The following is a 16,302-nucleotide window of genomic DNA, read 5'->3' on the forward strand; positions in this document are numbered from 1 at the left end:
AGTTGAAAAAAAATAAAGTGGAAATGGAAAATACTTCATATTACTTAATACAGTAAATACTTTTTTAATGGACTTAATGTGAACCATCCCTATATGCAGTAAGTATTGCACTTAAAGTAACTTTTTTTTTTTTTCTTTTCTCAGATCACCATGCATCACCTAAGGATTTCTGCATTTGTCCTACTACCGTTTGCGTTGCTGCATTGTGTCGCCGCCGCCCCGAGCAACAGGTAAGTGAACACGCTTTTCATGTAGGCGTTTAACTGGAGGTCATCACGCCAAATTGTGCTCATCTCAGAGAAGACGTGGAGTGAAATGGGGGGATTTAAGTGGCCACTCTTTCTTCTCCCCCTTGGGACTGTGGTTCCAAGAGGTGGTCATCAGCTCAGTGCGATCCGGTTTCTCATTTGTGATTCAGACACTCAAGTTCAAACTCATTCGGCGATGAGGGCGATGAATGGTCCGTGCCCATGTTCCCCTTCTCCAACCCATTCCTCAGTCTCATGGCAGCACGATCCCAACGAGGGCTCCAGGATATGAACAGGTGGGTTATCTCTGAGTGAAGTCACTCTGGTATTTTTGCACTTGATTGCATCTTCTCTTGTCGTTTTAGCCACTCCGTCCAGAAAAGGAAATGCAACACGGCAACGTGCGTCACCCAAAGACTAGCAGACTTTCTGGTGCGTTCAAGTAACACCATTGGTACCGTGTACACGCCAACAAACGTTGGTTCTGCCACCTATGGAAAGAGGGACCGACTTCTGCCTCCTAGTTACTACCTTCCTCTCTAGTATTATAAGTAGTGATGGCTGTAAATAATAAATGTACAATATTAATGAAGAATTGCTCCAATTAACTCAAAACTTTAAGCTACAGTGCCTTTTTTGTTTATTGTGTTTTATTATAAGTGTTGTTTCAGCGCTCTTCCACAGTGGCATGATATGAATGTACGAACAACTAATGCTATGAATAAAAACAATAAAAAGTGTGACAAAGTATGAAGTTGACTTGATTTGAAAATAAAATTATTAGGGCTGTCAAAATTATCGCGTTAACGGGCGTTAATTTTTTTTTTTTAAATTAATCCCGTCAAAACATGCCCTGCTCAAACAGATTAAAATGACAGCAAATTGTCATTAACACTTGTTACTTGTTGTTACTCGTTTTGTTGCCCTCTGCTGGCACTTGGGTGAGACTGATTTTATGGGTTTCAGCACCATAATTATTATTGACATCAACAATGGCGAGCTACTAGTTTATTTTTTGATTGAAAATTTTACAAATTTTATTAAAACGAAAAAATTAAGAGGGGTTTTAATATAAAATTTCTATAACTTGTACTAACATTTATCTTTTAAGAACTACAAGTCTTTCTATCCATGGATCGCTTTAACAGAATGTTAATAATGTTAATGCCATTTTGTTGATTTATTGTTATAATAAATAAGTCCTTATGTACCGTATGTTGAATATATACCTTTATATTAGAGCTGCAACGATTAATCGATTAACTCAAGTATTCGATTAGAAAAAAATATTCGAATTAAATTTTGTTGCCTCGAGTATTCGTTTAATTAAAGTAGCGTTAGAATGGTTTATTTCGAAAGTGTTTGCATATAGTTTTATTGATTAGGGTGGATACACTGCCCTCTGGTCTGCCACTTTTCACATGGCTGAATCCAACTGCTCCCTGTTAAGACCAACTTAAGTTTTTGTTTGAGCTAATGTTTTTTAATGCATTCGTAATTTATTTTATAGGTATATTTAGCCGTTTTTTTTGTGGGAATATGTGTCTGAACCATTTGTTTAGAGCATTTAAAAAAAACCTTAGCATTTTGTAGCATTTAAGCTAGCGGACTTTTTCTATGTAAGTTAGTCAATTGTTCTTTTGTTTTACATAGATCCTCATTTTTTAAAATAAACTTATACCGTTTGAAACTCAGCTTAGGTATTTAACTTTTTCATGTTCCTTATCCGATTACTCGAACTAACTAGTCCATCGATTAATCGACTACTAAAATATTTGATAGCTGCAGCCCTACTTTACTTTATCTTATCTTATACCTATATCTTTCCATTCCAACAATAATTTACTGAAAAATATGGCATATTTCATAGATGGTTTGAATTGCGATTAATTGCGATTAATTACGATGAATTAATTTTTAAGCTGTACTTAACTCGATTAAAAATTGTAATCGTTTGACAGCCCTAAAAATTATACAAAGGTTTTTCTGCCTAATAAAGCACACGATTGTATAAATGTATGAGTGCTGTCAAAATTAAAGGCTGCTTTAACTTTGACAACACAAATTAATTTGTTTGTCTTTGATCATCTTACCTTCTCATAATTATTGTCAAATAAAGATTATGAGGCACAACTAGTTTAAATAAATACACAGAAACAAGCTATGCCGGTTTCTGCAAAATTCATTGGTATGCTGACGAGCAGGGCCAGCCCAGCCTATACGCAGACGATGCAGCTGCTTAGGGCCCCTGACCACTAAGGAGCCCCCAATCTAGCAATTGTTTAATTTATATTCTGTTACTACAGTTTGCTTTATTTGACTTTTGTGAGTTTTGATACTTGATTACAAGCTTAAAAAAATAAAAGTTCTTCCTTAACTTCTTTCTTTCCTCTTTTAGAGAAAGCTTTGGCGCTATCTACTTTAAGTACTGACAATCATTTGGGGTGAGAAGTTTGAAGTATGCAGTGCAACAAAATCTGATGAATATAAAAAATATGGACGTATGGGTTGGATTGCATGTATGAGTTTCACAGTACACTGTGACGAAATGGTGGGCCAAAAATATGGGCCCCTTTGCATTATTTTGCTTAGGGCCACCAAATGGCCTGGGCCGGCCCTGCTGACGAGTTACTTTAACCTTAAATTTCATTGAGAAATGATTTATCGGATTAAAAAAAAAAAAAAAATTTCAATGCGAAGAATCTGTAGATGCAGCAAATATAACTGTTGAATATATTGGATGGTTGTGTTTATAGGTCTTCATAATGTAGGTGACTCAATTACTGGTTGCATTATAATATTACACAAAAATGGAATGCGGCATTCCTTTAGGAAGCGCTTTTTAATGTATTAAATAAGAGCATTGTGTTGTCTTCCTGCTGGGGTGATTTAGGGTAGCATAATGAACATCAAGAGGGGCAAATATGACGCACGACATTAACCTGTGTTAGATTATCAATGACCTGATCATCTCAGTCTGACACCCATGTGGTTAAAATGTACATAAAAGGTGTCGGGAAACATGAACAAGTGCCATGAATTAAAAGAAAAAAGCAATGCAGTCACAACCGATCGGAAATTACATTGCACTTCCATCCCGTGTGGAGTTGTTTATATCACTGCACTAATGTAGGCTGATGGACGTATTCATGAATAGGTGGCCCCATTAATCTCTGACATTACAGGTGCACTTATTATTTCAATTCTAACAATGCCTTGGTGTTAGGATTATATGCGAAAAACAAAAAACAAACGGAAGTATCTTTAATAATGGAAAGTGTTGTTTTAAAACTACACTGTTCCCTAGAGGCGTGCGAAATTTCCGATTCTTAGATTTTTCGTGATTCGGCTATGGAAGATTCGAGAACGATAAACAAACATCCAAATTCCGATGATTGAATTATACCAGGTAAAGCGGAACTAAAACACAGTCAGCACGGTCGGTCTTTGGGACGCAATGAGGAACGGACCGAGAGTACCGTAATGGCGTACCGCACGCAGGCTATTTTTAGCCCGTGACGTCGCATCGTAAAGCGGAAGTGGGACATTTTAGACCCGCCCTCGCATAGAAGCAATGGAAAATCTGCTACTTTTCTCCGGTAATCTTTCAAAAAACGAGCATGCTGATCACACATTGCTTTTTTGGAACTTGTAGAAACGACTCTAGACATTACGACATATGAAGGAAGTTTTCTTCATACGTTTCCCGAAACTAAAAACTCGGAGGAGAAAATGTGAAGACTGAACCAACTTGCGGACTTTTAACGCCAGCTCGGCAGTAAACATTTATGCAGCAAACATTTCGTTGGGTTGGCATTGTCTTTCAGAGGACAAATAGGTAAGCCATTTTGATATTTTTAACTTATTTTTTGGCGTGACGTGCCGGGCGCTGCTTCTGTCTGACAATGAATGACCTAAGAAGAATTAAAATGGTATCTGACTGCCACTGTAACATTTTCTGTTGTAAAAAAAACAGCTTTAGTAAGGGGGAAGTGTAAATAAGTTATAGAATTAAGATTTGTTAACAATAGGAAAAAAATTAAAGGTGTTCGTTGGCTGTCACCGAGTAGCATTTGCGATCGCTACACAAAGCTAGCTAAATTACCCCCAGGAACGGTAAGAGACGTAGGACAACCAGAGGATATATAAGAAAGACAGGGCTGATGGTAAAGGATAGCTTGTTGTAACAGGAGAATGTCATTGTCAGTCGCGTCGATAAAAAAGCTAAAGCTATGCTTAGGTCGGCTCGTTTTTTTCGTCTTTTTCAGCCTTCGACACGAAAGCCATCTCTTTAACTGAACATTTTTATGTTCTTCCACATCTTTGCCAGTCAATTTGGCACCAGGCACATCATTTTCGGAGAGAATTGGTAGATTTAGCTCTGTAAACATCTCCTTCGTACACGATTTCCATTCATTTCCTATTAGGGACAAACGGTGGCTTGTCCCTACTTAGCAACAGTAGCTACTGTCATGAATATTAATGACCGGAAGTGACGTGTTGCTTGCAGTACGCCATTTTCGGACTATAAGCCGCTACTTTTTTCCTTCATTTTGACTCCTGCGGCTTATAGTCCAGTGTGGCTTATTTGTTGATTTTTTTGGGGGGTTAATAGGCAACACATGCCTCCTAGCATGTATTGCAGCACTATAGCTGTAAATAACGATGTAAATTTCATGTTCTGTGCTATTTATTCATTCAGTTACTGTTTCAGTTGTTTCATTAATTGCTTGTTATGGTATTTGGTAACACTTTATTTGACAGCAGTGTCATAAGACTGTCATAAGACCGTCATAACTATTAGTGATGCACGATAATACATTTTTCAACCGATATCGATAACCGATAATTTCCTGCCCCTTCCACCCGATAACCGATAATGTCACGCCGATAATTCTATTCAAATATTTATGTAAAATCTTAAAGTATACAAAGATCAAATGTTACTGTGCAAAAATGTTATTTGGTGCTATGTTTTTTCCCACATCAAATGTGAACAAGTAGTAAATTCCAACATCTAAACAATGGCAATGACATTGTGTAATGGTACGCTTTTGGCAACAATTACTTAGAGAGTAAACACCCGAGTTGCACAAAAATCCCTTTAAAAGTAAGCCATTCCTAACATATCACATTACTACACTGCAAAAACACCTCCTTAAAACTAGCAGAATTGGACAAAACTGTTGATTGCGCACATTAGTGTTGTATCGGTCGCGAACGATTCGTTCTTTTTGAACGAATTGTTTGGGTGAACGAGACCGAACTAATCACCATCTGCACTGATTCGTTCTATGAAGTTGGTGGCGCTTGTTCGCTGCGTGGGAGGGCGTTGAGCAAGCGGCAGCGTCTTCTGACATCGCACACGACCAATCAGACGCCAGCCTCATCGCGGGCAGGGGAGGGAGCGGAAACAGAATCATGGCGTATGTCACTCATTTCCACGTGTGGCCAATAAGCAGCCAGCGTGCAGGCAGGGGGGAAAGACTGAGTTTTGTCACTTCCCGTTCAGTGATTCGGTCCTCCGGTTCCTGACCTAGCTTGCTGCTAACTTGACTTTCCAGTAATGACTATGCGGTGAACGAGTCATAAAATGAAAGGAAACGACTTTGTCACATATTTGTTAACGTGGAGCCTATCAAATGCTGCTCAAAAAGACAAAAACACCACACAAATCTAGCGAGCATGGTTTAGTGTTCTACTTTTCTCAACAGACTCGGGACTGTGCCTATGACGATATACTATCAAATTTACAGTAATTTAAAACACGCGTAGCTACGAGGCAAGCAAAACCTGAGCTGCGGTCGCGTGACGGCAGTGAAGCGGGCAGAGAACTGTCACTATATGGAGGCTTCATGGCAGCGATATGTACCTCATATGTGCACAGAAAAAAAAAAATATTTAGTATGATCACCATAATACTGATTTGCAATGAAACTGTATATACATGTCAATTTTTTCCGATTGTTTTTTTTTTTTTTTTTTTTCGTGTCAGAGGGTGTCGGTTGGTTTGACAAATTATGTCAATCCGTCCATCATGTGCTACTCAAGCGCCCCAAAAACAAAGCGCGCGGACACGGGAGATGTCGCAATATGTCTACATTTTTCTTAACAGACTAATGAGAGTAGAAAGGCGAAATCATAAAGCAAACAATTATTTCTCGTCAGCATTTGACGATCTGAGATGCGGGGACGACAGGGGAGCTGACCGGATTATTTTATTTATTAATACCAGTGCAAAAATTCAAAACGATCATCTTAATAATAAAAAAACAAAAATACAACAGAGCGAGAGGTTAATATGATGTGTTGGCCGTTCCATAATTAGAAATTAAACTTTCGATTTATTTTTATTTTCGTGACAGCAGGCATGCCGCGTTGGCTGTTAGCAGCAGCATTGTATATGTGAGCAAGATCATGCTAAAGAAAGTCCGTGCGCCCCCGACCCCAAACCCCGACTTCCCCCTCAAAAGGAAAATGTTTAACCGTGTCCTAATTCGAAATGCAAGCACGAGCCATGACTTTGAGCCCATAGAACTAGGACAGACGACGCGGAAGTTCTCCCTCGCTTTTGCAGCAGCGGGAGGGAGACGAGGCTGTCTCTGAGAGCAGAATGATATCGCCTGTCACTCATTTCTGAAACTACGACGAGTGGTCAATGTGCAAGAGAGGGAGGGACCAAGCAATGTCACTTCCCGTTCAGTTATACTGCGAAGCGGTCTTTGGTGATTCGTTCGGCAACGTCACTTCCCGTTCACTAACCGAACGATTCATTTGGGTGGGGAGGGAGATGAGGGGGGCGAACGATTCGTTGAACGATTCGTTTGAATGAATCGTTTTACTGAACGAACCGGAATGGATTCGTTTACTCAAGTGAACGACAGATCCCGTCACTAGCGCACATTTGGAGGCTAAATCAAGTATATAATTATCGGATTGCATTATCGGTTGAATTTTGTTTTATCTGGATTATCTGTGTGACGTCATAATTGCCATTATCGGCCGATAATTATCGGTGACCGATATTATCGTGCATCTCTAATAATTATGACATGACACTGTCATGGGCATTACTGAATGCTTATGACAGATGTCATGGGCATTACTGAATGCTTATGACAGATGTCATGAAGTGTCATCTGGCAAATTATGTTACTAACTCCATTTATGTCCAGCTCGGATCTTTTACATCCATTCAAAAGTGAGATAATTTGCCGAACAACTCTAAATGACATCTGTTATAAGCATTCATTAATACCCATGACAGTGTTACCAAATAACATAACTAGCAATAATGAAACAACTAGAACAATAACTGAATAAATAATTAGCACACAACATGAATTTTGATTGTTATTTACATCTGTTGCGCTGCAATGCATGCTAGGAGGCATGTTGGACAACAACAGTGTTGACAGCAGGTTGGAGAAGAGATTGACTGTCTCCCACAAGGGAGCAGAGATGGCCAAATGAAGCTTCTTGAAGCAATGAAGCTTAGCAGCCAATTGGTTCAAGGCTTCGTGGTGGTTCATTTGGTCTTCTGACCGTCGTATGATGCCCCAGTCTAATGAAGTGTTACCGTTTGATATCGTATGGTGTAAAGATCCCATAATACAGTGAGGACAGCTGCGGCCTATAGTCCAGTGCGGCTTATCTATGAACAAATGCCGTTTTTGTGTCACATTTGGTGGATTGCGGCTTATAGCCAGGTGCGCCTTATAGTGCGAAAATTACGGTAAATATCATGTTCAACTCATGCCGCTAGATAAAGAAAAACAATAATACCTGACTGTGGCCGACAGCCGCTACAAACAATGCGCACTTGCTAGTTGATACAAACATACAAACACACAAACACATACGGTCAGTGTTGTTAATCTTACTTTAAAAAAGTAATTAATTATAGTTACAAATTACTTCTCCCAAAAAGTAATTGTGTTAGTGACTCAGTTACCTGAATGTAAGAGTAATTAGTTACTTGGCAAAGTAACTGGTGATAATTTACATGTTTTTTTCCCCCCTCATAAAAACAAACAAACAAACAAAAACAAAAAAAAACCCAAAAATCTTCGGGTCACATTATGTGAAGTGTAAAAGGTTTTTGGGACAATTGGCCCTAGCCCAATTCTTTACCCTAATTTACACTTTACCCTGAATCAACCGTTAAAAGTTGCTAAAATTGCTCCCATTATTGCATTAGTTCCCTTCTGTCTACTTTTGACATGTGGAAGTTTTGAAACCGTTTCATCATTTAAAGATAGATTCGAGTCAAGATTTTGCCAATTTAGGAGTATTTTAGATAAAAAGTTACTTGTTCGCTAGGAAGGTTCTATACAACAGAGCCTTCCTAAGAAGTCTACTGTTTTAAGATGGCGGCTGTTTACGAACGCATCTAGTGCCTATAGTGTACATCAGGGGTCCCCCAAACTTTTTCCTGTGACGGCCACATAACTTTTCCCTTCTCTGATGGGGGGCCGGGGTCAGTTTGTAACAGAAAAAGTGTGACGATTGCAGGAGTGCCTAAATGTAAAAATTTATTGTTTTTCAGAAAGCCACAATCAAATAACCCTTTCTGGATTCTTCACGGAACAAAAGTACACAAAATAAAAATAATAATATAATAATTATAAATAATAATAACAACACTATTAATTAAATAGATAATAACCAAATAACCCTCTCTGAGTTCTTCACAGAAAAAGGCCAGCAAATAAATAACACTTTTGAGAAAAAAAAAAAAATCAAAATGCTCTCTGGTACTGTTCAGGGGGCCGGAACAAATGTGGAGGCAGGCCGTATCCGGCCCGCAGGCCGTAGTTTGGGGACCCCTGCTGTACATGTTGCTAACGCCCCCGTGTCTGTCATTTCGCATCTAGTTCTATATATACTGTATATATATATATATATATATATATATATATATATATATATATATGGCGGAAAACACTCAGGTGACTTGAAATTCCGCTCTGAGACCCCCAATTTGGCCAAACTCAAAATTGTCCTATATGCATGTGTAAGCTTAAAATCTCAATTTTCTGGGGGAAGAAAAATTTTAAACAGGGGGGCATAAAAAAAAAAAAAATTAAACAGCAAAACCCTAACTGGAGGTGAGCACATAATTAAAGACCCCACGATTTTAACGAGATATTTTTGCGTACTTACCTCTTTTCGATCCAAAAACTCCATGTAGCATTCATCACTGAGTGTCAAAACACAGCTGTGAATGGCCACAGCTAGATTTTTGGGGGGATTTTATGGGGGAAACATGGTAATATAAAAGGGGTCGTGATGCAGAAATCGCAGATATCAAGGAGTGGTCGTGATTTTCTTTTTCATATATTTATGTACCCTTTTAAACATTTTTTTTTTCAATTTTTCTTTGTTTGGATTAATTATTTATCATCTAACATAACACAAAATATGACAGTAACAAACAAACAAACAAAAAATACAATTAAGCGATAGTTATGAGGTAGATATCTGTAATTTTTTCATTGTGACATAATTTGTTTAAAAGATTAAAATATGCGAGTGAATGATTTTTTATAGTCTTTTTTTTTTTTTTAAATGAAATATTAGACATCAATGAATGAATCTAAGCTAAAAATGACAGACATTTTGAATAATATAATTAATTACCTTCCTTTTATGGGTTAGGTTGAAATGGGTTGGGTTGAAACAAAAGTGGTTGCGCGACGTCTGTAAACGGGGGTTTCCTGAGTAAAACGGACAAATTGAAAATAGTTTGGGGGCTTAATGCGCCATGAATCTGCTATGGCAGCATTTAGACATATTGTTCTATGAAACACAACAGTTCTTTTGGCTTAAAACACAGCAGTTTCTTTTAAAGAGGAGTGCAAGAGCATAAACTGCTTTTTCAGTCTTGTCTGTGTTTTCCGCCATAAGCATGACATAATATAGTTTTAAATTTAAAAAAAAAAAAAAAAATCGCTTGCCACTTGCCGTAGTTTGTGTAAATGTCCTTATCGTTTGCCGTAGTTTATGTAAACAAGGAAGTGAGTTGACAGTAGCCTAGCTAGCCACGTCATAAATTAGTCACAGCTATCTATAGGATTAATTTATCATACATTTAGTCAATAATTATGTACCATGGAGAGTAAAATACGGAAAACGTTCAAATTTGTCGTCATCGGTGGTGGCATTGCGGGCGTGACGTGTGTTGAGCAGGTGAAGTATTACCAGCCATTCAAACGGCGTAAAATTGCTAAACATGATTTTCCTGTGTATGTGTCCTGACAGTTGTCATACAGTTTACCTTCAGCTGACGTCGCTCTGATTACCGCAGGCTCCCACATAAAGGCAGTGACCAACTATAAGCAGGTTCGACAGAAAGAGGAAATGAATAGTCCTTTCACTCATTGGCTGTCATTGACAGTAAAAGACGTCTATTTGAACTGGGAGGGAGTGGCAAACTAAATTGGCAGGATGAGAAGCGATTCGACGTCTATCATCGTCATTGGCAGTGAAAGTGATATATAACGACATGTTTTGTTTGTCTCTAAAAGGTGGCCAAGGTTTTAGAAGAGTTTGATGTGGAGGAGCAGCCTACCAGTGTTCTGGAAGAAAAATTCCCTAACCTGACTGTCATTCACTCGCCTGTTAAAACACTGCTGGCACAATCACATGTAAGCATTTTTTTGGGGGGAAAACTTGACTATTTATTTTCTGTAGAATGATCTAAGTGGTGCAAAAGTATGGCTGATAAGGAGTAATAAGTTAATAATTCACCTTTCTGTTAAATATGTTGTTATTTCAGTATTTTTGTCTAGATTTATTAATACAAACTGTTGATGTATCAAATATCGCCATCTTGTGGGTTCATGGTCACACTACACCGCAACTCAAAACCTTATTAGAAAAAAAAACATGTACAGGGTGTCTATAAAGTCTCTTTGCCATTTCAAAAATGTATTAAAAATGCAATTGATTAGCTATTTTATTCAGATTTGTTCTATACAATGTTTATTGAAGTTTTTTTTAACCTCTTTTAATACACTTCTACATGGGCACCATTAGTTGCACGAAGCACATCAAGACGGTACTCGATTTCTTGCCATGTTTGTTGTAGCATTAGCATAGCCTCATCAATTGTGGCAATGACATCAGTAATCCTTCGCTTAAGGTCAGCAATGTCCCTTATCTTTGTTCGATACACGATATCTTTAACGTAGCCTCATAGAAAGAAGTCCAGGGGAGTGATATCTGGTGAATGTGGCGGCCAAGGAATTGGCCCATCCCTTCCAATCCATTGGTCTGGAAATGACTTCTTTCTATAAAGATATTGTGTATCGAACAAAGATAAGGGACATTACTGATCATAAGTGAAGGATTACTGATGCCATTGCCACAATTGATGAGGCTATGCTACAGCGAACATGGCAAGAAATCGAGTACCGTCTTGATGTGCTTCGTGCAACTAATGGTGCCCATGTAGCAGTGTATTATAAAAGAGGTAAAAAAAATTCCAATAAACGCTGAATACAATAGAACAAATTTGAATGAAATATTTAATCAATTGCATTTTTAATACATTTTTGAAATGGGAAAAAGACTTTATGGACACCCTGTATTATTCTTGAAATTTCCTGATTCCCAGCTTGTAGAAACTGCAGATGGACACATTTATGGCTATGAGATGCTCTGCATCTGCAGCGGGGCTAGACCAAAGCTGCTAACCCACGACAAGCCGTATGTGCTGGGGATTCGGGACACAGACAGTGCTCAGGTACCGTTCAGAGCTTTTAAATTTCCAGCTAAACACTCTCAAACTAATGTGTTTGCTTGCATTTTAGGAGTTTCAGAAGCAGTTAACTAAAGCCAGGAGGATAGTCGTCGTCGGAAATGGAGGGATTGCATTGGAGTTAGTGTGAGTACATATTTTTTTCGTTTGCTAGTTTATCTCAACATTGACCAAAACTCTTGTTCAGGTATGAAGTGGAAGGCTGCGAGGTGATCTGGGCCGTGAAGGACAACGCCATCGGAAACACCTTCTTTGACGCGGGAGCGGCAAAGTTCCTCGTGCCGTCGCTGGGCGCCGACAAGCCAGAGCGAGCCGCTCCGTGCAAGAGATCTCGCTACACAACTGAGGCCCAAACCTTCACTGCAGGTCTTATTGTTAAAACCATCTTTTTTTTCTCACGCCGTCCACTCACGTGCACCATTGCCTCCCCAGATCGACACACGCGAGGACGCGGCCCCGGTCACACGGAGCCCGGCAGCGCGCTCGGTCCCGATTGGCACCGAGGGCTTGTTCTTAAAGGAGCAGAGCAGGTGGGAACCTAAAGCTTTGTTTGTTTATGTTGGAAATAAACCTGTTCTAACCATTTTTGCGTTCAGGCATCCCGTAGAGTTTCAGTGGAATATCAGTGTGAGGTGGAAACAATCTTCACCTCCGAAGAGATGCTCAATTCCCAATTGGAAACATACACACTCGATACTGGTGAGAATAGTTTCAAAAATGTGACCTAGATTAATACTTTCAAAACATTTTCTTCCATTCTTATCATGCTTTTTTTCTCCCTCTTTTGCCAGAAGGAAAGTGGCCAGTTTACGTAAAGCTGACCAACGGCAAGACGTTTGGGTGCGACTTTGTCGTGAGCGCCACTGGTGTGACGCCCAACACGGAGCCGTTTCTGCACGGCAACAATGTAAGTAACGTATCCTCTAGTGGTGTCAACAATAATCGATGCGGCGATGCATCCTGATGCGGGGCATGGACGATTCGATTCGATGCGGGCAACAAGGCGAATCAATTCAGCGCATTTTGAAATATATAAGTACGTTCAAAAATCTTCTCTGCGCAATTGCGGTGATGCAACGGATTTGGTTTCCCCATTTGTATTATTATTGTCATGTTCCATTTTTTACACACTGCATAACTCTGGTCAAGTTTCCCACCAACCTCGTAGAAGCCAAAATGTCTCTAGATGTCTGCTTTCAATGTCTTAGGTGCATCAATAATCTTTCTCGCTCCCTCTTTCTCCTCATCAGCCATTGTTATGTTATGTCCTATCTCTTAGAGGTTAGATCTTGTGCCCGAACCGGTCGGGTCGGGCCCAAAATGTTAAGCATTCACGTTTGGGTCGGGTCGGGCCGCCGCGCCGGACTAATAAATTATTTTTAAAAAAATGGGATAAAACCGAGAGCGGGCTCTCTGTATTGTGCATTTGCTTGTGCACGCACATGAACGCAGTGGCGCCGCCCGCTTTTTCTTCTTCTCCTCCGCTGTGGTGCTTGCGATTCGTTACGAAAGACACTTTTATTTATGCACACAAAAGCAACACAAATGTGATCCTTTTGAATCTCCTCCTCTGCGTGTCTGCAAAATCGCATGTTTTTTTTTTTTTTATATTAAACTTTCCCAGCGTTATTTCGTTGTGTAAATGCTTTTATAATGATCATAAAAATATGTAGACTATTTAAACATTAAGAAAACTTGCGTTTCTTTTGCCAACTGAGAATTTGTTACGAAAGACACTTTTGTATGCACACAAAGGCAACACAAATGTGATCCTTTTGAATCTTCTCCTCTGCGTGTCAGCAAAATCGCATGTTTTTTTTTTCTTTTATATTAAACTTTCCCAGCGTTATTTCGTTGTGTAAATGCTTTTATAATGATCATAAAAATATGTAGACTATTTAAACATTAAGAAAACTTGCGTTTTTTCTGCCAACTCGAAGAAATGAAAATAAATTGCTGCTGCGTTTTTTTTTCACGTCACTCCAAGCCACGGGCTTCAATACCAGCGGGCCGTGTAGGGTCGGGCTGGATTTTCTAGGCCCGATCTAACCTCTACTATCTCCCTGCTCTCTCGATTGCAAAAAACTGATATTTCCTCATGTTGAAACTGATTGTTATGGCTGCTAAAATGCTGCTGCACTTCATTTTAATTCATTATTTTTTATTGTTATGTGGTAGTTACTGATTGCATTTCTAAGTTGATTGCACATATATAGTGGGCTAGGCCTACATTTGACTTTTGTTCTACATTGCAATTTGTTTGCAACTGAACTGATCCCTGGATTGATATTACGATAAAGATGCTGCTGCACTACAATATTTTCTTTGTCGTTTTCTTTAATATTTACTTGAATATTTTTAGTGATGGGTCGTTGTGACTAAAATACAGTGACTGTTATTACTGATGTTGCACAGGAGTTCAGATGTTGGACTGTGTGTAAAAAAAAAAAAAAAAAAAAAAAAAGAAAAGACAAAAGCCCTGGTCTCATTCAAAGCACCAATTAAATGCTGTGATCTGTTTTTTTAAATATATATATCTGAAAGTATTTTCATTTGACTTCAACCAGGAGTGACACAAGAGCCAATAAAAAGTTGTTTAATGTCTGACCGCTTGTGAGGCCTCATGATTCACGAGAAAAATGCTTTGCTTTAGAATTTTAATGCATCCCAGGCTTTAAGGCATCGCGATGCATTGCCGACTCGAACTGAATCGAATCGAATCGTGGCCCTCCGAATCGTAATCGAATCGAATCGTGAGGGCAGTGCCGATGCACACCTCTAGTATCCACGTAAAGTCATATTTCAAAGAAATATAAACGCACATCGTACGAATTTATTCTTTTTCAGTTCACTCTGGCAGAAGACGGCGGCCTCCGAGTGGACGACCACATGGTGACGTCGGAGCCTGACGTTTACGCCGCCGGAGACGTATGCACGGCAGGCTGGGAGCACAGTGAGCTGTGGCAGCAAGTGAGCTGACAACACATTTAAAACTGTGACTAAGTTTGAAAATGTTGCTTATATGCTGCGCGTAGATGCGTTTGTGGACGCAAGCTCGTCAGATGGGATGGCACGCCGGGCGATGCATGGCCGCACGGGTCTTATCGGAAGCCATCGAGCTGGATTTCTGCTTCGAGTTATTTTCGCATATTACAAAATTCTTTAACTACAAGGTATGAGTACTTTTGCTACCTCTGTTGTCAGATTAATCATCCATCCTCCCACACGCCGTTTGTAGGTTGTCCTGCTCGGGAAGTTTAACGCCCAGGGGCTGGGGTCAGACTATGAGCTGCTGCTGCGCTACACCAAAGACCAGGAGTATGTCAAGGTGACCTTACTGAGCTGGACGTGTAGTCAGAAGACTTTTGCACAGAACTCATTTGTTTTTGCTTCCAGGTGGTTCTACAAAAAGGCAGGATGGTTGGAGCAGTGCTGATTGGAGAAACTGACTTAGAAGAGACATTTGAGAACCTTATTTTAAACAAAATGGATCTCACAGAATATGGGGAGGACCTTCTCAACCCTAATGTTGATATAGAAGACTACTTTGATTAAGGAAATGTTAAGCACTGACTTGTGCCTGGGAAGGACATTGACATTTGTTGACATTTTGTAGAAAGGACGGGGTTAAAATAACACATCTGCACATACACACACAAAAATTCTTCCAGCCTTTTTCCACATTATGTTTCAGGTCACTTGTCAGTAGTTAACAAATTGCACACATTGACTGTGTGACTGTTAATGGTTGTAGAAGGTTAACTAATTAAATAGCTGGGGCATGAGTCATCAAAAATACCAGGAATAAATCCATGTTGTGACTCAGCAGGACAATGTTTTGTTTGGGTCATGTCATGGAATGGATGAGCGTTAAGTACGGTAGGTTAATCTTGTAGATCAGTTGTCCTCGATGACTTCACAAAAGCCTGATTTGCTTCTTTATCTGATGAGGAATCACATGTTACTCCAATTCTTATCCAGCCTGAGACAACAACAAAATGGCCTTATTATGAAGTGTTAGGAACAGGGTGTTCAACTGTGAAGAACATGCTGTTTCAGCATACTAACACGAGTTAATCCAGAATGTGCAGAGAAGAATTTGAGTGTTATGAGGTGTTGACATTTGCATGTTATGCTCATATGTTCCAGATCAACCATGATTAAACTTGTCAGATTTGACTGGTACTGAAAGGGTAAAGTCTAGTCGTCTACGAAACTAGACAGCGATCCATTTAGGTAGAGTGGATTTGTCGTCTCTATGTCCGCCTACTTGGCTCACAAAGCCGAGCA

At 39.4% G+C, this 16,302-nt stretch overlaps 2 protein-coding genes across 3 annotated transcripts; both read left to right on the forward strand.

Moving 5' to 3' along the window:
• Positions 1-150: 150 nt before the first annotated feature.
• On the forward strand, positions 151-791 carry LOC130927929 (calcitonin gene-related peptide 1). The gene is made up of 3 exons (XM_057854068.1): positions 151-230; positions 419-544; positions 614-791. Exons 1-3 carry the CDS (start codon positions 151-153, stop codon positions 789-791), a joined length of 384 nt encoding a protein of 127 aa, XP_057710051.1.
• A 9,430-nt stretch (positions 792-10,221) lies between these two features.
• Positions 10,222-16,203, forward strand: pyroxd1 (pyridine nucleotide-disulphide oxidoreductase domain 1). 2 transcript variants are annotated; one of them, XM_057855968.1, is made up of 13 exons: positions 10,223-10,439; positions 10,512-10,592; positions 10,778-10,897; positions 11,869-11,997; positions 12,065-12,138; positions 12,200-12,378; positions 12,445-12,542; positions 12,609-12,711; positions 12,804-12,919; positions 14,860-14,982; positions 15,048-15,185; positions 15,251-15,340; positions 15,409-16,203. In XM_057855968.1, the coding sequence occupies exons 1-13, from the start codon at positions 10,362-10,364 to the stop codon at positions 15,565-15,567; spliced, it is 1,488 nt and encodes a 495-aa protein (XP_057711951.1). In that variant the 5' UTR covers positions 10,223-10,361; the 3' UTR covers positions 15,568-16,203. The 2 variants fall into 2 exon arrangements, with proteins under 2 accessions (XP_057711950.1, XP_057711951.1); XM_057855967.1 differs by having other exon boundaries at positions 10,222-10,439; positions 12,200-12,542; positions 12,807-12,919.
• The last annotated feature ends 99 nt before the right edge of the window (positions 16,204-16,302 follow it).

Source organism: Corythoichthys intestinalis, chromosome 13 (genome assembly GCF_030265065.1).
Source record: "Corythoichthys intestinalis isolate RoL2023-P3 chromosome 13, ASM3026506v1, whole genome shotgun sequence".
In the NCBI taxonomy this organism is placed as follows: domain Eukaryota; kingdom Metazoa; phylum Chordata; class Actinopteri; order Syngnathiformes; family Syngnathidae; genus Corythoichthys; species Corythoichthys intestinalis.